Genomic DNA, 19,400 nt, shown 5'->3' with positions numbered 1-19,400 from the left:
ACAGTTTGGCTGTGTGAATACCTATTGGCAAGGCAAACTATCATCCACACATCCTGTTAGTGAGAGGGTTTAACCGTGAAACCAAAGGTAGGCCTAATCTGGATATGATTAACATTCATGTCATGATATTGCCTTTATACGTCGCAACAACTAAATCATGATGGACGCTCCCAAGTAGATTTTATCACAGACTGGATATCACTTTTATAAGCCGATTTGCAGTGGTTTGAATTATTCTCTACCAAAATATGACACCGCAGTACATTTGTGAGTACTGACCTGCCTTACCTGCCAGGTGAGGTGGAGGTAGTGCTCAGGTGAAGCCCGCCCCCTCTCCAACCTGTCAGTCACTGTTAAGGATGTGTGGAGCGAAACCGCATGCTGACAGCGTGTCATTACGGCAGGGCTTAACGTACGGAACAAACTCTGCGCTCATGGTGTTGTTTTTTCCCGGAGAAAACAAGAATGCCACGCTGTGGTGCTGGTTGGCACAAGGGTTAGCCTAACTGGATTGTCTGATTTGATTTCGGGTGAGGGGAGACGTTCCCATGGGATCCGCGCGCAGGAGAGCGGCTTCCTGTGTCAGGCGCAAAGGTCCTCTCCTGGGACCGGCCCTCACGGTCCCTCGGGCGCCACGGGTCCCTTGCTTCTTGCTGTCACTGCTGCACCTGTGGCTGTTCTCGTCGGCAAGGACACTTGAGATGATCGAGCAACCACCTCAACTCACCTGCAGCGAGGTAACCTGTCACCTTAGTTATCCTCGATAGGTTTGTCCTTGAAAAGTAGAGCCATGCCTGTAATACTTTAAAGGTGCTATATAAAGTAATTACCGGTTAATAATAATAATAATAATAATAATAATAATAATAATGATAATGATAAAGTCATTACCAGTTTAAACCAGTTCTCTCTCTCTCTCTCTCTCTCTCTCTCTCTCTCTCTCTCTCTCTCTCTCTCTCTCTCTCTCTCTCTCTCTCTCTCTCCATATATATATAGATATATAGATATAGATAGATAGATAGATAGATAGATAGATGGATAGATAGTGGTGGCTTATAGCATGTCCCTGGAGGTCAGAAGTGGCTATCATGGCTTAGTTGTTTGTTTCAGTCCTAAATCCTTAGGGATAATATTACAGTGATTTTGGATTAGGACTGTGTGTCTTATATGTCTCATTTTACCCTTCAAAATCATTGAGAGTCATTATAGGATCCCTTTCAGATAGTTAAGATATACAGACAAATGGCTGAAATAAATAAATAAACTTAGAAATAAAATGTTGAGTCTTAGTTTGTGGTAGGATTGTTGGTGCTCTGTCCACATCAGGGAGCGGGGCAGCTTTCTGGACTGTTTGAGCAGCAGTAAAGCGATAAACTGGCCAGTAAATGCAAATAAAATATTTTAGATTATTCGAGAGAGGGAGAGAGAGAGAGGGAGAGTGAGAGAGAGAGATCAGAGTTTAATGTTCATTACTAATTTACTATTGAGCCTAGTATAACTAACTAACTGCACTGCTCCATTTCACAGGCTGTTGTGCCTTGACCTTTCTAGATAGCTCCCTACAGATTTTGTCTTAACATTCAGCCTATAATTCCTAAATCCACTGTCAGCATCTGTTCAAGAGAAATGTTTTGATATGTGAGAGAGGATTTTGCTGACTCATATTGTTCATCCTCATTCTTTCTCAATTCAGGGTTTGACTGACTGCCATGTGAGCTCAGGTGAGGTGGAATGATACACGAAGACAGCACTTCAGGTCATTCGTAACTTCACCATTAACTGAATGTTGCATCAGTTGTGTCGTTTTGTCTAAAGCTTGAATATTCCTGTCTGCTCAGCCTATTTGGATGATGCTGTGCCGCTGGATCCGGAGGATACGGTGGATGTTGGACGTGTGGAGCTGAAAGTGTATCTGTGCTGCTCAGACAGACAAGATTGTGAACTATGCCTACAAATAAACATCACAGTGCGAGGTAGCAGACATTATTGCTGGACACAGGTTCAGTTTATTTATATAGTCATCCTACTGTCATGGCATTATCCTAACTGTAGTGTATCCCAACTGAAGCCAGCCATTATTGTTAAAAGGATGTCAGTGTTGTTTTGTCTTTGTAGAAGTCAAATGATTTTGCAAGTATACATTTCCTGCATTCTTATCACAGTTGCTTGGACTTGTTTAACTTGTTCTTGACTGATCGGTCAGTCATTGTTGGTGGTTGTTTGTTATTGCAGAAGTTGATAATGAGCCAGAAATGTCTGAGGAGTCTGGTAATCATGGCGATGAGGATGACCTCTCCAATAAGAAACAACTGGTAGACGGCAGCGGTCTGAATGTGCTACCCGAATCAGGTATAATCAGAGGTATAATGCTATTATCGGCTTCAAAGTGAAAAGCCATGTCAATGTACACACGAAACACAGAGTCATACACATTTTATTCTGCGGATTCCTGTCTCATACTTATCACTCTCTCTGTGCTATAGCCGTGGTCAAAGTGTGTCACAGCTCCCCAGGTGCCGTTGAATATTGCAGAACTCTGTGGTTTAGACCGAGATACTCTGTGCAGGAGCAACATCCCATTCCTGAGGTAGTTTTGCATTTCCTGCTTCGATTGAAAAGAGGGAATAGTGCATGTAAAATCAGTTTTTGTTGTTAAGTAATCAAGCGTCCCTCTGAGAGCAGCCCTCTTTTGGTCCTTGAACTGCTAGATGACACTGTGATATTCAGATTTAAGGTCTACAACTATGTATATGTTTTTTGCAGATGAGGCTGGTGTTGACAGAGAAAGCGCATTTCGGCAGTCCTGTTAAAGTCCACGTCTACGCACATACCCAGACAACCCATGACATTACAATCCCATCTTTACAAGAAGGTGAGATGTACTGTAATCACAGCAGAGAGTGAAATTTGCTCAACTAATTTTACAGAATGTTAACTTTTATCTCCTTCTTCCAGTTTGCTCCCTAAACCTAGACGATAGCATAAAGGAGTGTGATGGTAAGTTTTTAAATTTGGAACTTACATGGAATCTTTGACTTGATATACAGGACATTAGATTAAACATGTACTGTAATAGTTAAATGGGCTCTCCCAGACCACACGGCTACATATTATCCATCTAGTCCAGTATTTACAACATTTTTACAGTGCCTGTAAAAATGATGTTCCTTTCAAAGTGATGTAGTTTTTAAATGGTAACTGGTTGATGTGAACTCATCTCAGCTCCCAGACTTCGAGCTGTGACTGATCATGAGAAAGGCATAGTCCATGTTCAGCTGGACAGCACTAAAACCAGCCAAGAGGTGCTCATGTGCCAGCTGGTTTGGAATGAGATGCCTGGAAAAGTTCTCCAATGGGTCAGTCAATGCTAAACCAACCAAACAACCTTTATGTATTCAAACAGTCTATACTGTTAGTCCAAATCAATATTTTGTGTGTTTAATATTGTCTTTTTTTTTCCTTTTTTAGCGAAGGGGTCAGAGAGAGATGATATTTTCATTAAATTCTGTTGCACCATGCATGTGCTTCCAGGTAGCTGCCTCTTGTTTAGATGTTGACTGAAATTGATAAGAGATAGTCAACCTGCATGAACACTAGTGGAGATTTTAAAGAGCCTTTAATATGTGCAGGTATGGTGGGCAGGAAAGGCGCTTCGCAGAGAATCCTGTCCCTTTAAAAACCAACAAGGTAACGGCAGTTCAATTTCTTTCAGATGTACATCAGGATCAAGTTGTAGAGGAAATATTACAGCACTGCAGATAACAGATATATTTCTTCCTTCTCAGAAATTCTTGAAAGAATGCAGCACAATGTGTCTGTGTCTATGGAGGAGGTTCAGATGAGGGAGGGCGACATGGCGCTCAGCTGGACTGTGAATGCCCCCTGCAGGCTGGAGGCAGAAGTGTGGCTGTGCAAGAAAGACTCTGCAAGAGGCCACTGTGAGGAGGTGACGGGCTCCAGACAGAGGATGCACAACTATGCACATGCTGGCTGGAGAACCACAGGCAATGGCCACTGGGTAAAATAACATGGAAACACTTTTTTTGACCCTAGCTTTCATTTACAAATCAGATCACATCCAATCTGATACAAAATTATATTTATATTCCTCTACCTCTCGTCTTAGCTCTCTGAATAGCAGAATGGCTTGATGCACATCAGTAAATTACACAAGATGACCCTTGCAGAGATTTTTTTGTGCCTTCTCTCGTCTGTCAGCATGATATTGAAATAAACTAGCATTCACTGGGTCTCCAACGTCTGTGCAACATACTCTTTTATGTATTCTAAATTATACTGATTTAATAATACAAAATAGGCTGTGGCACCAAAGTTATCCCAGGATCTCAATTATATGTAGAATGTGAACAGTCCAAGACTATCAGAATCAGCATGTGAATCTTGTTTTAAAGGTGAGGTTTCACTTTCGTGCTGATCATTATTTATTTATTTATTTATTTATTTATTTGTTTTCTCATTCAGAAAAAGGGAGAGTTTGTCAATGTGTCATCACACCCTTCAATTTGTGTTCAGGTAACTTCTCTCTTTTGCCGCTAAAATACGATATATAACTTTTTAAATACAATTAGAAACATTTTTTCAGTGCTTCCCATAATACATATATGGACTCATTAACTCCTTGATTCAAATTGTAGATAAAGGTTCATGGAACAACTTCATACCTGGAGCCCCATTGTCCATTTGCAAGTAGGTCTGTTAATTATTATCCCGACTGATAAATTGCTTATCGTATTTCCTTCCTTTAAGCAGGTTAAATTGATAACTCTTAAGCTTGTGCCACTTAGGCTGCTGAATAAAGGTTCCCACAGTTGCGTAATGGCTGCATTGTCACCATTCAGTGTAGACTTGGCATTATTATAATAGTAGACACAGTGGAACATTTCTTGACATTTTATATATTTAAACACATTTGAAGCTTGTTTCCTGCAATAACCATATCATATTAGGTAGCTGAAGTTGCTTTATGAAATATGATACATTGTTCATATAACATCCTCTGTAATGTATATTTTGCCTCTTCTCCAGCACCTCGATGGAGATGGAGCCTGCCACTCCTTATCGGCTTACTATTATTCTGTCTGGCCATTCTAGCTGCCTATTTTGTACAGGGGGTCATGAAAGGTCAGCTATCTATTTATAGGCATTTAATATCTATATGTAAGCCATTAAATATGTATCTCCTCAGCCAAATATCTTAATGTGTACCCTGTTTTCTATGTAGGCTACATGTGGAGATGGCTGAAGGAAGATGATATAAAAGGTTTGAGAAAATATAAAATCAATTGAATTCTTTGTATTTGCTAGATTGCATAACTTCTTGAAGCTGTTACTCATACTTTTTCATACATTCATTGATACAATTAATCATTCATTCGTTCATACATAGATTTACATGATACCTACATGTTATGGTGCTGACATTGTCAGTTCGTATATGTTTATGCAGTATGACTATCCCCTTCTTGTCTCACTCTCTCTCAGGAGCCGTGGGCGGTGGACACGTGGTGTTGCTGTGCCCACCAGATGGAGACGAGGCTCTGCCCGGACTGCTGTGTCGCCTTGGCTCGTCCCTCCAGGCTCTGGGTTTCAGCGTGTCACTGGACCTGTGGAGCAAGGCTGAGCTCAGCATGCTGGGCCCCGTGCCCTGGCTCCACTCACGGCTGGACCGGCTGCAAAGGCACGGGGGCAAAGTGGTCTTAGTCCTAACCCAAGCCGCCTGGGCAAAGGCTGAGGAGTGGGGCACAAAAAGAGACATGTCCAGGGAGAGGAGCAGGAACGTGGAGGGGAAAGAGGAGCCGGATAAAAACCTCAGTGCCTCTGCTACCTCTGTAGATGTTTTTAGCGCTTCACTGAGCTGCATCCTGGCAGACTACTTACAGGGCCGTGCTGGGGAACGTTTTGTCTTGGTGCAATTTGAATCTCTGCCACCTGAGCCTCCAGGCTGCTGCCGCCCAATGCCAGAGCTTTTCCGCGGCCTTCATCTATTCAGTCTGCCTTCACAGAGTCTGGGTTTTCTGACTGAACTGGCTGCAAGACGGCAGACCACCACTGCTTCAGCGAGACGAAAGAGGGCAGGGGGGCTCAGGGTGGCGTCCCGAGCACTAGCACGAGGTCTGTCAGGATTTACAACAGGATCTACTGTGTTACACCTTGCAGGGATATCCCAGGACTGTGTTGGGGCAGGAGAAGAGGACTCATGGGAAACGGTGCCCTTGCAGCCATGTCTTACCACGCCACCCTCCAGCCCTGATGCCTGCCCCAAAGTCAGTGGAGTGGAGTGGGTCTAAGCAAGAGAGCATGAAAGGATGACCAAGTTGCACCTTTGGCATTCTGAGATGGGCAGCTAATACCTAATGACTTGAAAGAAATGAACACTCTCTTACAGTTTCACAGGTTTTACTACTGTCTATTATTCATTGATATACACAAAAGCGATTCACTCTGAATCCAGTTCGTGCAGGCTTTTACATTGTTTACATTGTTTTACACTGTTCTAGCACACAGTGTCAGGAAGGTCTTTACTGTGATATGAAGCAGAAGCACATGCACCTCGGTGAAAAACTCTATTCAGGCACATTGGAGAAATATTGACATACATTCTATGTTACATTTTTGTTATTTTGTGTCATAGAATAAGAAAAATAATCCCACACGCTGAATCTTGCAGGACATGCACTTTAAAAAAAATCCATGACACTTTGGCACAAACAACCTTCATCAGAGGTTGTTCAAATTCCATTGTGACACCCCAAAGTTACCGAAAATGCCCCTCCCTGATAAACCCCATTAATTGGTAAAGGGAGGGAGAGTCTCACAAAGGCATTGTCAAACATTATCTGTACAAACAATAAATAGAAAAACACTATTATTTGCACAAAACACGTGTAGGAATGCACATATGTTTTGTGCTGTTTACATCATATCTACAATATTGTGTTGGGAGACTAACTCTTTTTCTCAGCTTTTCCATAAACCTTTGTGTGTATGGTTGACATATTTGCTTTGGTGTTGACATTTTGCAGATATACATATGTTACTAATGGAAGCACTTAGAAGCAACAGAAAAAATCCTTTTTCTGCAGATGATTATATTAAATAAGTGTTGGGACATGGTGCTTCCTTTTATACAGTGTTTGTCTTTATCTGTTTACTTGTAATGTGTTCAAATAAAGAATGTGTCATGAATCAACAGTGGCAAAGTTTTCATTCAGTACATTAAATAAATAAATAAATAACTACACAAGTATCTGCAAAGCAAAATGTTAACATTTATCAAATAATGGTATATATATATATATATATATATATATAATGGGAATTTCCCAGTTTGGGATCAATAAAGTATACCTATCTATCTATCTATCTATCTATCTATCTATCTATCTATCTATCTATCTATCTATCTATCTAAACTGCAAAGACTTCTGTTGAGCTGAAATGTTGCATGAGAAAAATTCAATCAGCTGCATCTTTCAAAAAAAAAAAAAAAAAAAAAAATCACTGAACACTCATTATTTCTTCAGTACCACCACAACTCACTCAGAAATCAGCCCTGGCTGTGTCAAATGAACTTTTCTTCTCTTTAAGCCATTTCTCCTCTACATCTTCTGCTCCACATCATCCACACCTTTTTGTCTCATTTCTTCTCCCTTAGTTTCTGCTTTCAGTTCAGGTGTTTTATTTCTGATCTCTCTAAGTGCTCTGCTACTTTATATATTCAAATGATCAAGAACTTCAGAGTGTAGCAGTCAAGAGTAGGGGCTATCACTGCAATAATTTAAATTAGTCTGCATAAATATCAGGGCGAATGTCAGGAGAGGTGTCAGAAAAGAGAGAGAGAAGAAAGTAAGAAAGAAAAAAATCTTACTGAATGGTAATGGTAATCAGGGTCCTATAGTGAAAACAGTGGTTTGCCGCTGTATCACGTGGATCAATGAAGTATTGTACAGCAGCTTCAGCGTTTCTCCTCTGTCCCGGTGACGTCATTGGATGTGCTGAAGCCCAGCTGTGTGAAGCTCGGCGGTGATTGGCTGACAGGCTAAATCCCAGCGGGTTTGGGCGGTGCCTATCCTGCTGCGGCTCAGCTGCGAGGAAAAACAGGGAGAAGCCACTAGAAGCTGCCCATTCATTTTAGCCCGAGACGCTAGCTAACTTTCTCTGCTATTGAATGAGGAGACGCATTGGTTAGCTGGCGGGCCATCGCTGTGGTGTGGCTTGTCCTCTAAAAATGGCACGTTTGAAGCATTAGAGCCGGGTGTCCTCAAACGTGTAGTCTTGTTCACACTGTGTGGACCAACGAGGAGTCAGACAGTCATCAGCGGTGCCGCGGACTGAGGTAGGACCAGAGAGCCAGCTGCATCAGGACGGCTAACATCACATCAGTAAACTGCCAGAAATATCATTATACACTGTTTCTTAGTTAAATAGACTTTAGTCGAGCTCAAGACAGTTGAGCCGACTATGGTGGGCTACCTTAGCCCAGGCTAGTATCTACCTACTGACCTTAGCCTGCAGCTTGATGGCTAATTTAGCTTGATGCTGAGGCTAGCTAATGTTGAAACCAGAGCATCCTCACCAGCCGCAGCCATTGAGAGCAGAAAATTAGCAGCTCATCCAGTTGGTTAGTCATTAATTTTTCCTCAGGTAACGTTAGATGTGTTATCTGTGCAAATCATCCTGGTTATAAATTACTTTTGATTTTAGATAGGATGCAGCTTGACGTTTGCATTTTTGTTTATGCATGGATGTAAGTTAGTGAAATAACTTAGCGCACACACATGCCGGCATAAGTATTTTTTGACATAAATTCATGTAACTGCATCATAGTAATTATGAGTTTAAGATGGAGGGGATATCATAGGGGAGATGATAAATTCATGCTAAATTCATGCTTCTTAAAGTATACTTGATTTTGTTGCTACTGGTGCTGATGATGATCACTGACTGGTCATCACCGATTACATGCTGTTTCATTGTGTGTGTGTGTGTGTGTGTGTGTGTGTGTTGAATAGTGAGCCATGTGGTGGGCCTGGCCTTTCCTGCCTGCCTTGGTGCTCCTCTCAGAGCTCTCTGTGGTGAGAGTACAGACAGCGCCCTGCCAGACCTGCCAGAAACTCACCGACAGTTTCATCAAGGTAAAGCACTGAACTCAATATATCCTCTGTCCACCATTGTGTTTTTTGAGCCATTTTGTTTGATAACGAGCCTGAACTTAAGTACCTCTGGCTTTCCAGGGCTTGGAGAGAACAGCCAATAAGAATTTTGGGGGTGGTAACACTGCCTGGGAGGAGGAGAAGCTGGCTAAATATGCCCGCAGGTACGAGTGGCCTCTTTGTATACTAGAATTGCAGGATTTTACACTATGAGCCTTTACATTATGCTCATAGTTCACAAAGCCCATTACCTATTCAGTTAACTCATACTTTGATGTGAATGAATGAATTTGAATAGTACCATGCAGTATTCAAGAGCCAAGAACAGTGTAATGCTAAACAGCAGAAAATAAACAAAGCAAGAAGTATTTTTGTTGAGGTGGAGACAGAATGTGAAGTGTTTGCACAAATGTTGTTTTGATATGAAATCTGAGAGGGACTATGGATTGATCTGTCAATCTGTCACGCACGTTATCTCTGGCTTCACAGATCAGATTTTGATGATGCTTGGTGCAATGATGCATCTTAGCACCACATTTTCAAAATAGCAGTGATTGGCTAAACAGGGTTGGCTCTACAGGGGTACTAGTCGTAGCCTATCTGCCAGACTCCTACACCACAATTTTGGATGGAATGACAGTCAGTGCACATATGCTGCCATCCTTGCTATATACTGGATATATATATATATATATATATATATATATACTAGATATGTAGTAGATATGCCTTCCTATCATTAAAGTGTGCCATCTTGGATTCACATCTTTTGGAGTCCCTTGGCAAAAACAGATTTACCTGTAAGGTTTGTTTTATAAGGCTTAAAGGTTCACTGCATCATTTGAACATTTAGCCAATATGGGCTGCCATAAGTACCAAAAACATGGCTTCCAGATAATGCAAATGACCCTGCACAATGCATTTGTGTTGTCACGTAACAAACATTTCAAAGCTGTATGACCTCAGAACAGAATAATTGTATTGCAAAATCGATGTAAGTCAAAATTGTTCTGGATTTCTTTGGTCCTCCCTTCTCACTTATATAACGTGTTGTAATGTGTGAATGGTTTAATAAATAAGATAGTTTCAAAAGATACACTCCTTCCCAGTTTTCCAGTCCCATACAAATAGACTTATTCATAAGTTGTTGGCCCAGAAGGGGATTGGATCATTCAGGGGAGATTGTATTTCTGCTGTTGTTTCACGGTTGTCTCGAGATCTCTAACTGTTAGCCTTTCGTTTCAGTGAAACCCGGCTTCTAGAGATTGTGGAATCTGCATGTGAAAAAACAGATTTTGATTGTAACCGACTATTGGAGCAGATAGAAGACCAAGTGGAGACATGGTGGTTCCACAGGTAAATGCATGTCAAATCTTTAGTCACAGAGAAAGTCCGTGTCTATCGGTAACATGAACAATCTAATCTGATATAGTTGTAAATTTATGGCATGACAAAATTTAGGAATATCCACTCTCCATATCAAATTAAGTATTCATTTATGTATTAACTCTAAATCAAAGAAGATATATGTCATCAGTCATTCAGGCAGTAGTCATCAGGCAGTTTTGTTTAAATCCTTGCTTTATTTGTGATATTGTGACAGTATTGGCCGCGGCTGTCTGTGTAATTACATTGTGCTCTGTTTGATCATTATGGCTGTAATTTGTTATCTTCTCAGACATCACTGACATAATTAACCTGCTGTGTGTGTGTGTCCTGAAGGCAGCAGGAGGCTCCAGATCTGTTTGAATGGCTGTGTATAGAGGAGCTGAGACTCTGCTGTCCACCAGGACGCTTTGGACCTGACTGCAAAGGTTTGGAATACATTTAGCTGCATAACACACAGCGATGTGTAAATTACAGTGTACATAATATTTGTTAGAAGCATTTTATCATGTTTTTCTGATGTGAAGAATAATACTGTATTTACAAAGATGCACAAAATTGGTAATGGTAATTATGATTCTAACCAGTGCTGAGCCTTAGGTGGGTTCAAGTTCAAATTTGGTACACACATAAAGCGGCATGAATTATTGTTCCCCAGGGTCAGTGCAAAGGCAGAACATTATTTAATGTTAAAATATACAAATATATACTACTAATTGGGTGTCTGTGTATTGCAGAGTGTCCATCTGGCCCAGGTGGGGTGTGTGGAGGTCTGGGCCGCTGTGAGGGGGAAGGGACTCGACTAGGAGATGGAGAGTGTGTGTGTGACCCGGGATACTCAGGCCAGCTGTGCCAGAGCTGCGCTGATGGCTACTACAGAGAAAAGAGCTCCAATCACAGTGCAGGAGCATGTGCGGGTAGCTCAACCATTTACAGTTTCAGCTCTTTACCTGTAGAATTCTGTTTGTCTGTTCGCAGGCCCTGAGGCCATGTAAACTTGACTTCTCTCTTCTGCCTTTCTCTCTCGTCATTTGTAGCTTGTTACCACTCATGTAAAAAATGCTCAGGGCCACAGGACTACAAATGCTTGGACTGCAAACCAGGCTGGCTCCTCCATGACAACAAGTGTGTGGGTGAGTCTGGCTTTAGATATCATGTTTCAGTAGTTTTATTTCTGTGGTCTGGACAGTTGTTGAACTCCCCTTATATGTCTCTTTCAGACATTGATGAGTGTGGCACAGAGCTGGCCCGTTGCCCCTCAAACACCTACTGTCACAACATAGAAGGATCATACGAATGCAGAGGTAAGCTGTCTTGTAAGTTATTGGTGTATGATAGTGGACACTCTAATCTATCTATCTAATAAAAGCATGCTGGCACTCTCACCTCAGCTGTTGGGACCAAAAATGATTGATTAGTGGCAGGTTTTCTCATGGCAATGGCAACCCATTACGGCTGTAATTTTATTAAAATTATATTTTAAAAGTAAATGTCAAGGGTTCTCTGTAGAAAGGGTGCAACACCTGGTCGACCTAATAAACTCTTTGTTACAGTATGTGAAGAGAAAAACAATACTTTCCATGAAATGACTAATTCATAGAGTTGTCATTGTGATGCTTATTTGTACTCTAATCGTGCTGACCTTTTTCCTTTGTCTGTGTGCAGGCTGTGACCAGGCATGTGTGGGCTGCATGGGTAGCGGTCCTGCTCGCTGTAAGAAGTGTGCCCGTGGCTACAGACTGAGGGGAGCCAAGTGTCTTGGTAAGGAAATCTTAATTATACTCATTTATACTGTAATTCTATGCTTTATTATCTATATACCTAGCCCTACGTTTTCCCAAACCACGCTTCTTTTACACAGATATAGATGAATGTAATGAACGCGCCATAGCATGCCCAGGGCTGAATGAGGCCTGTATCAACGAGGAGGGCTCTTTTCACTGTGACTGTGCCGATGGCTTCATCCGAAGAGACAGCATCTGTGTGGAGAACAAGCCCCCCAGTAAGTAGTTAAGTGTACATGCAAATATCCAAATAACTGACAGCTTTTCAGACCTGTTGGCAGACCTTCTTCTCTCCACCTCCTCAGCTGGTCCAGAGAAGGGTCTGTTTGATGACATGACGGACGACGAGGTCCTCGTACTCCAGCAGATGTTCTTCGGTGTTGTGATCTGTGCTCTAGCAACACTCGCTGCCAAGGGGGACATGGTCTTCACTGCCATCTTCATTGGCGGTGTGGCCGCTATGGCTGGCTACTGGCTGACGGAGAAGGGAGACTACATGCTGGATGGATTCCTGAAGGGACGCTAGCCAATCAGGGACAAAGGATTTGGGAGAGGAACTTGGAATACAAACCACTAAGGGTTTGTTAGGCTCCCATGGGGAAGGAAACTATCCCTGCAGTGCTAGCCTTTCAGGGATCTGTTAGTTTGGAGTTGGGGAATTACATGAAGGAACTCGGGCTTCTTTTTGTTTATGAATGGGATAATGCAGGAAAATATGAAAACTTGAAACACAAAGTCAGAGTGAAACTGTAGAAGAGAACTGAGCTGTTTAGCCAGGAGTCTTGAAGAGGAACTGATGACACTCTACTGCACTGGAACTGAAATTAATCCAATACCTCAACTTTGTTGGGGACAAGGGTGAAATGAATAAGGCCACTACTGATTGTTACTATTTATTATGCATTTATATGTTTCATCTGGCCAAGATGTTGCTTAAGAAATGATGTCCTCTCTTCCACACAATCAAAACCTCTTGTCATTATGTCTTTTTTGTCATTTATCTCAATGCTGTAATGCGGAGGCTTTCTCATGGAATATATGGTGGATAAATGAGATGGATTGTGACTGGGTCAGGGAACTAAAACACTTAAGCTTGCTGCTATAGGTTTGGGATAGGATGAGGGAACGCAATGTCCTCCCTTCACCCTGGAGGAAAGCTCCTTGAAACTCTGGGATATATCCATTATGAACCACAGGTCACTTAAGTCCACAGTACATGTATGACTTTTTACCTGCTTACTTACTGAATGATTCTTTTTCATATGAATGCATGAGAAAAGAATCTGCAATGAAAGATACTGTACCATGTGTAATAATTTATTGTCTGATTGGCATGGAAGATTGAATTTTACTGCTGCCGTATCACCTCTTTTATTTTAAAACTTTAAGATTAGGAAACCACCAACATTACTGTCATCACCAGGTGTCTGAGAGTTAATGAGTTTGTGTGGGGATGCGTTTAGATCACTGAATGATGCAAGACATTTTATTTTGCCTTTAATTTTTAAAGCCATATTTTGGGGGAAAATATTGTGATATAACTTTTTGCTCTTGTTCTTTTTCTTTGTACATTCTGTCACGCATTTGCAAAGCTTTTTTAACTATTTAATGGTAGTTCTAGGAGTAATGGTAGCATCTTGATAAAAAGCCATTGAAGTATCATTTCATATCTGTCCATCTAGTTTTGTCTTGTTTTCATGGTTTGCAAACTGTGTTCACAGAATCATTATTTGGGTATCTATTTGCTTTCCTTTGCAATAAAAGCGACAGTCACCCATCATGTTTTCATTAGAATTTTTTTTTTTTTTTTTTGATTTTGTTGAGCTTCCTTAATCTGCACTTTAAATAGAACATATGACAAAACAAAGGTTCTAGTTTGTGAAATTATTACATGTTTGTAATAAACTGTACAGCATGCAGAGATTTTAACTAAAGGTTAATTTGAGGAATTTCAGTCCCAACTTTATTAGAAAATGACAGCAGAGAAGCAGTGTGCAAGGCTATCAAATGTCTAGACTAAGATAACAACAGTATACTGACTAAATGAGGAAATACATTTTTGTGGCATCCAGTGTACCTGAGCTCAATTGCTAAATTATGCAGCTCAGACAATGCTTATAAACTTTATTTTTGGTAGAAATTACGAGGTGAATCATCTGCTATTCTGATCCATTTTCAAGTGGAAACAGTCCGTGAGGCCTGAGCCTGTGGTTTGACTCTGAACACTGATATTCAGCCTATTTCAGTGTTCCACTCCAGTTAATGGGGTTGAGGCGGAGCAGCTCTCTCTCCTTTAGTGCCTCCTGGGAGCGAGTTAGTGCTCTGTCCCTCCAGCTCTGCTCCATTAGCTGCACACACAACACACACAGAGGAGAGACAACTGAAAACCTCAAATTCACCCAGCTCTTATTGTAACACAAGAAGAGCCAGCTTGTTTAAGAATCAGTTTCAGCACACTTAGTAGATAGTTTGCAAACAAAAGCAATGAGCAGTAGGTACCGTGTGTACCTTTTTATTCTCATCCCTGTACAGTGTCATTGCTCTGCTGTGCTGGATCCTTTGCTCTCTTTCACTTGATAGAGCAAGGCGGTCCACTTCCCGTAAATGCTCTGCCTCCCTCACTTGACTGGCCAGCTGCAGCCTCAGTGCAACACATTTCTCCTCTATCTGTCTCTTTAGCTGTTCACGCATCTCCTTCCTACAAGTATTTTTCATCAACAAAAGATGGTAAGTTGGTTTGTAGAGATTCAGTGCAAGGTGGAATTAGATTAACAGGATGCACATGCACAATTAGGACAGGTTTGCCAGATAAAAAGGAATATAATTTATCAGTGAAGTATAGGGCCGTCCTTTACCTATATTCCTCCCTTTCACTGCTGGTCCCATAGAGAGGTTTTCGCCACACTTGATGATACCTGACAGATAAACAGAACACAGGTCACTGGCTTTGGACACACATCTGCTAAGTAATGATATGCATCAGTGCTTCCCTTTGAAATGTTGCTTTCACTCAGGAAATCCTCTACAGCAGGTCTTACTAATCAGACACTCCCACCTGTAATGCTCTCTCCTCTGCATGATCAGTGTCCTCTGATGGTTGTGGTGGTGAACAGCGGGTGTTTCTAGACGGACGGTGCGTTTACACACCGGAGGTGGATGTAAAGGGTTCAGTCTGGGGATAATCTAAAGACCAGAGACAGTAATTTAAGTTGTTTTTTTTTTTTTTTTTTTGACATATCAAGGAAAAGGTGACCTAAATGTAAGATAGGAGCTCACTGAGAATCTCTGCTCACCTGAATGTCTGTAAGGGACTGGGTAGAGCTTGAGATGGTTGGCAATGCCAGGGGTGATGCCACCAGCATGCAGCCACTCTGGTGGACAGGGGGTGTGACATAAGGAACTGACACTGGTGTGGAAACCACAGAGATGACAGCTGTAGCAATGAAAGGATAAAAATAAATAAATAAATAAATGATCCCATGCACATTGTGACTGCTGAACAATTTACACAATAATATTAAAAAGTGGAAAAACAAAGCTGTTCCCTTACGTAGTTTCATTGTGTTGTCCAGGCTGTCTCCTCTGCACACCCACCAGTGGAGTTAAGAGATTCCTCTAAACCCTAATTCCTCATGCACAGTTGAATTTTCTTCTTAAAGCAGCAGTTCAATCCTCATAAATCTTAATACAGCTGTAAAACAGATCAGTCTATATATATGGAAATGGCAAAATACTTTTTTCTCACAGCTAGTTAGACATTAAACTGCCAGATGCCTGTTGACTCAACTGAGTGTTTTGCATTGGCAACGGTTGTCCTGGGAATCATGTTACCCCCCATTAAGAAAGCAGGTGCATGGAGTGTAAAGTCATGCACCAGTGCACTCAAAAAGACAGTTTATTAGCATGGAACAAAGGACTAATGGGACAGCGTCAGAAGATATCTTTGGATTTCACAAGACAAAAGGAAGACAAGAGACAGACAGGAAGACAAAGAGAGCCAGCCAGACAGTAAACTGACTAAATAATGGACTGGGGAATCATTTAACCAATTAAACATAAAAAACATTTTATTAACCATAGAAAAAAACATTTTACAAAGCAAGGCAAACACTGTACTTCTGAAGAGCATTGCATAATTTTAAGGAGATGCAGGTTAATGTAGTTCATTGATATGCAACTATTAGGTAACTGTGACAGCTGTGTGACAGAGCTGATTATCTTGTCAGCACAACAACTAATACTTCTCGCAGTTCCTCATACTGTGCGATGACTCAGATTCCCAGTCTGTCATGGTTCTCCCACAGCCATGCATGGTATTTGTTTAACTTGTGATCTTGAGGAGTCACCTGTGATGAATAAACACAAAGGAACACAATCATTTGCATTCATGAACACTCTATAACACACCTTGTTGCCTCACAGTTGCAATGATACTGACCTGTCTCCACTCTCCCAGGCAGAAGATCCTATAGGAGTCATTGCCATACTTCCCAATACCATGCAGCTCTATGGGGTAGCGCCACTGCTTAGTCAGGTATTCATCTGCACCAGATAAAAAGGGGCTTTGAGTTTTTTTTTTCTGACAACTGTTGCTTCATATGTACGGATATGCCTGCAAAAACCATGCGAATCTACAGTGACAATAATGACAAACACTGCAGTTACTGTACATAAATGGTCTGCATGCACACAGTAACCCATCATGCACAGCAGACACGCGAGCATATTTACCTGAGAAGCGGATGATTATTTTGGCTCTGATCTCAAACAGGCCTAGAGGCTTCAGTAGTTCAGACATGGGCTTCCAGTCGGCCTGCCGGGTCAGCTCTGCAGACGGGTAAGTCTCAAAAAACTGCCACAGCACAGGGATGGCCATTTTACCTTGAGTACGGAGTGAAAAAAGTGATTTATGGACAGATCACAAGCAGTGTGTGTGTGTGTGTGTGTGTGTGTGTGTTTATGTTGGATCTTACCACTAGTCTTGTTCAGGAAGATGGTAGCCACCAGGAGCTTCCAGGGGTCGTGGAAAAGAGTTTCCTGCACCAGGTTGAAGGGTGATCGGGGGGGTGTCCACTTCTTAAATACCTTTCTCCTGGGTGGGCTAAGATCTGTACATAGGTAGTGGATGAGTCTTAGTAAATCTCTCACACACACACACACACGCATACAAATCAGCAAAATAATATGTCTCATATCCAAACTTGTAAGCCTTATCTTTGTCTCTTGTATCAATTAATCATACCATCTCTCTGGGATTTCCCACTGAAATAAGGGCTCGTCTTCCTTTTATCTTCCAAAAATTTGGACTCTGTACAGGCAGGAAACATAAACATATGCATAAATAGCATATCCAGCCAAAAATATCAAGAGTCACTGTTTAGAGAAGCTGTCAGACTGTGTGGATCAACATACTATTCTGGGAATCTCTCGTGGGTGAACAGCGCCCACAAGTGATGTCAGGTGATAACAGCTCCTCTTCCACGTCCCGCTGACTCTCAGCACCTGCCCCCGATTCAGAATTAGGCTTTTTCTCACCTTCTCCCTCTGACATTTTCTCATCATGAGCTTGTTTGTCCTCATCATCATCCTTGCTGTCAGCGGCAGGTTCGACGGTGAGAGTTGGGAGTGGGGGCTGTGAGCCTGGCTGCACATCCTGCTGAGCAGTAAAGGGTTTGTCTGGCCCAGCGGACGAGGCCAGTCTTAGCAGCTTTTCCCTGAGCAGACCCCCGCTCTGAGAACAGTTCTGCAGCCTAGCATCATCCACAGTGGGTGAAGGCTGAGTCTGTAACAGGGAGCACTTCACAGTCTGATCAACTGTGTCACCGCACCCATCTAACACCTGAGTGATCTCTTCCTTTTTGATGTCAGTAATGAAATAGTTACTATTTTCTGTGCACTTTACACTTTCCTCCTTGGCATCACTTCTGATCAAAGGAGATGCATCACAAGGCTGTTTGGTTGAGACACCACTTTGATGTGTAGCTCTAGTTTTGCACTTGCTGACTGCAGAGGGAGAGGCTCTTTTAGTTTTATTTGGGGGTGGGTGTAAGATCTCTGCTCCATCTTCAATTACCTCCTTCTGCCTATCGACTTGTTCTTTCTTTCTTCTCGCCTGTTTCCCACTGGGAGGGAGTGGTAGTGGATCTGTGATGTTGCCACTCCTAGGTGTGGTAAAATCAAATAGGTCTATGTCCAAGTCGCCATCTCCATCTTTTAGAAGGAAAGCTTTCAGAGATGCTCTGGACCGGAACGTCTGCCCCTGAGGACTGAAACAGAAGTGTGATCTGTTATCATGTGTTATCGATCTAAATGCATCTGCACTTAGCCTTGTGAGTTATGACCGCATGCAGAAATGACCGGCAGAAAAAACAGAGTCACCTTGTAATGTAGATGTCTATTTTGCCTGCTGTCTTGCCAGATCTCCGCTGCCTTGCTACTCTCGTCCAGCCGGGAGGCATTCTGGAGGTGGGGCACGACTCACCCTTGTCCTTGTGACTTTGGTTATTTATACATTCTCTATCTCCATTCATCTCCAGCTGAGTATAACAGGTGGACAGATCTATACTGAGCTATGTGTTGTTGTTGTTGTTGTTGACCCTGGTGGTAACAGCAGTGGAGGCCGTGGTGAAGCTGACTGCCATGGGCTGACAGTCCAGGCCTTGACTTCCAGAGACCATTCACTTTACCTAGAATCTAATCCATAAAAAAGAAGAAAATAGAATCAATAGATTTACTATCGCTCTGTTGCTCAGTATTACATGTAGGCAAGTGTCACGTTATAACCATGTTCTATAGCAGATGTAGTCTAGCATTATAGAGTAAAGTGGAAAAATGTAAATACTGTGTAATGCTATAATCCTGATTCAAACACCAGTGTTCGCCAACCTCTAACTTACCGCCTTCCTTTCACAGAGGGTGTGACGTTAGTCTAAACGTCTTAATGTTGTGGAGTCTGCGGAGTATATACCCTCTTCTTATTCTCTGATCTCTCCATCCGGACCAGAGGAGGTCGAGGGCTGCACAGGCACACACGCAGCAAAATACAGGAAGTAGTAAA

The 19,400-nt window shown here is 42.0% G+C and overlaps 4 protein-coding genes across 5 annotated transcripts; 2 read left to right on the top strand and 2 right to left on the bottom strand.

Moving 5' to 3' along the window:
* The first annotated feature begins 543 nt into the window (after nt 1-543).
* LOC115361490 (uncharacterized) lies at nt 544-7,153 on the top strand. Its single transcript, XM_030054868.1, has 16 exons — nt 544-737; nt 1,694-1,721; nt 1,839-1,973; nt 2,233-2,361; nt 2,484-2,587; nt 2,764-2,872; nt 2,956-2,997; nt 3,223-3,356; nt 3,469-3,531; nt 3,630-3,687; nt 3,786-4,018; nt 4,483-4,533; nt 4,656-4,707; nt 5,047-5,142; nt 5,243-5,281; nt 5,503-7,153. The coding sequence occupies exons 1-16, from the start codon at nt 549-551 to the stop codon at nt 6,306-6,308; spliced, it is 2,268 nt and encodes a 755-aa protein (XP_029910728.1). The 5' UTR covers nt 544-548; the 3' UTR covers nt 6,309-7,153.
* Nucleotides 7,154-8,105: 952 nt separating this feature from the next.
* Nucleotides 8,106-14,144, top strand: creld1b (CRELD disulfide isomerase 1b). Its single transcript, XM_030056226.1, has 11 exons — nt 8,106-8,356; nt 9,033-9,155; nt 9,255-9,337; nt 10,419-10,529; nt 10,896-10,987; nt 11,297-11,476; nt 11,597-11,692; nt 11,780-11,863; nt 12,225-12,320; nt 12,421-12,561; nt 12,649-14,144. Exons 2-11 carry the CDS (start codon nt 9,039-9,041, stop codon nt 12,867-12,869), a joined length of 1,221 nt encoding a protein of 406 aa, XP_029912086.1. The 5' UTR covers nt 8,106-8,356; nt 9,033-9,038; the 3' UTR covers nt 12,870-14,144.
* Nucleotides 14,145-14,482: 338 nt separating this feature from the next.
* Nucleotides 14,483-16,269, bottom strand: LOC115362338 (uncharacterized protein D1044.6-like). Its single transcript, XM_030056228.1, has 6 exons — nt 15,894-16,269; nt 15,637-15,776; nt 15,399-15,526; nt 15,199-15,258; nt 14,852-15,041; nt 14,483-14,691 (listed from the first exon to the last, which is right to left on the bottom strand). The coding sequence occupies exons 1-6, from the start codon at nt 15,901-15,903 to the stop codon at nt 14,581-14,583; spliced, it is 639 nt and encodes a 212-aa protein (XP_029912088.1). The 5' UTR covers nt 15,904-16,269; the 3' UTR covers nt 14,483-14,580.
* Nucleotides 16,270-16,383: 114 nt separating this feature from the next.
* mbd4 (methyl-CpG binding domain protein 4) lies at nt 16,384-19,383 on the bottom strand. Of its 2 annotated transcripts, none has more exons than XM_030056225.1 (8): nt 19,311-19,383; nt 18,722-19,036; nt 17,756-18,609; nt 17,586-17,651; nt 17,317-17,451; nt 17,075-17,224; nt 16,782-16,885; nt 16,384-16,689 (listed from the first exon to the last, which is right to left on the bottom strand). In XM_030056225.1, the coding sequence occupies exons 2-8, from the start codon at nt 18,871-18,873 to the stop codon at nt 16,615-16,617; spliced, it is 1,536 nt and encodes a 511-aa protein (XP_029912085.1). In that variant the 5' UTR covers nt 18,874-19,036; nt 19,311-19,383; the 3' UTR covers nt 16,384-16,614. The 2 variants fall into 2 exon arrangements, with proteins under 2 accessions (XP_029912085.1, XP_029912084.1); XM_030056224.1 differs by having other exon boundaries at nt 19,240-19,378.
* Nucleotides 19,384-19,400: the final 17 nt, after the last annotated feature.

This window comes from Myripristis murdjan, chromosome 7 (genome assembly GCF_902150065.1).
Source record: "Myripristis murdjan chromosome 7, fMyrMur1.1, whole genome shotgun sequence".
Classification (NCBI taxonomy): Eukaryota; Metazoa; Chordata; class Actinopteri; order Holocentriformes; family Holocentridae; genus Myripristis; species Myripristis murdjan.
The sequence above is the reverse complement of the archived record's forward strand: the minus strand, read 5'-3'. Positions and strand labels throughout refer to the sequence as shown.

Coding starts and splice junctions, on each gene's coding strand:
- LOC115362338 (XM_030056228.1), bottom strand. Junction 15,527..15,636: donor AGTCCCTTACAGACATTCAG/GTGAGCAGAGAT, acceptor TCTGGTCTTTAG/ATTATCCCCAGACTGAACCC. Junction 15,259..15,398: donor CAGAGGAGAGAGCATTACAG/GTGGGAGTGTCT, acceptor TTTATCTGTCAG/GTATCATCAAGTGTGGCGAA.
- creld1b (XM_030056226.1), top strand. CDS start 9,039: ATGTGGTGGGCCTGGCCTTTCCTGCCTGCCTTGGTGCTCCTCTCAGAG. Junction 11,693..11,779: donor CCATGACAACAAGTGTGTGG/GTGAGTCTGGCT, acceptor TGTCTCTTTCAG/ACATTGATGAGTGTGGCACA. Junction 11,864..12,224: donor AGGATCATACGAATGCAGAG/GTAAGCTGTCTT, acceptor GTCTGTGTGCAG/GCTGTGACCAGGCATGTGTG.
- mbd4 (XM_030056225.1), bottom strand. CDS start 18,873: ATGAATGGAGATAGAGAATGTATAAATAACCAAAGTCACAAGGACAAG. Junction 17,452..17,585: donor TGGGAAATCCCAGAGAGATG/GTATGATTAATT, acceptor ACCTATGTACAG/ATCTTAGCCCACCCAGGAGA. Junction 16,886..17,074: donor AATAATCATCCGCTTCTCAG/GTAAATATGCTC, acceptor TATCTGGTGCAG/ATGAATACCTGACTAAGCAG.
- LOC115361490 (XM_030054868.1), top strand. CDS start 549: ATGGGATCCGCGCGCAGGAGAGCGGCTTCCTGTGTCAGGCGCAAAGGT. Junction 1,722..1,838: donor TGACTGCCATGTGAGCTCAG/GTGAGGTGGAAT, acceptor CTGTCTGCTCAG/CCTATTTGGATGATGCTGTG. Junction 3,357..3,468: donor CTGGAAAAGTTCTCCAATGG/GTCAGTCAATGC, acceptor TTCCTTTTTTAG/CGAAGGGGTCAGAGAGAGAT.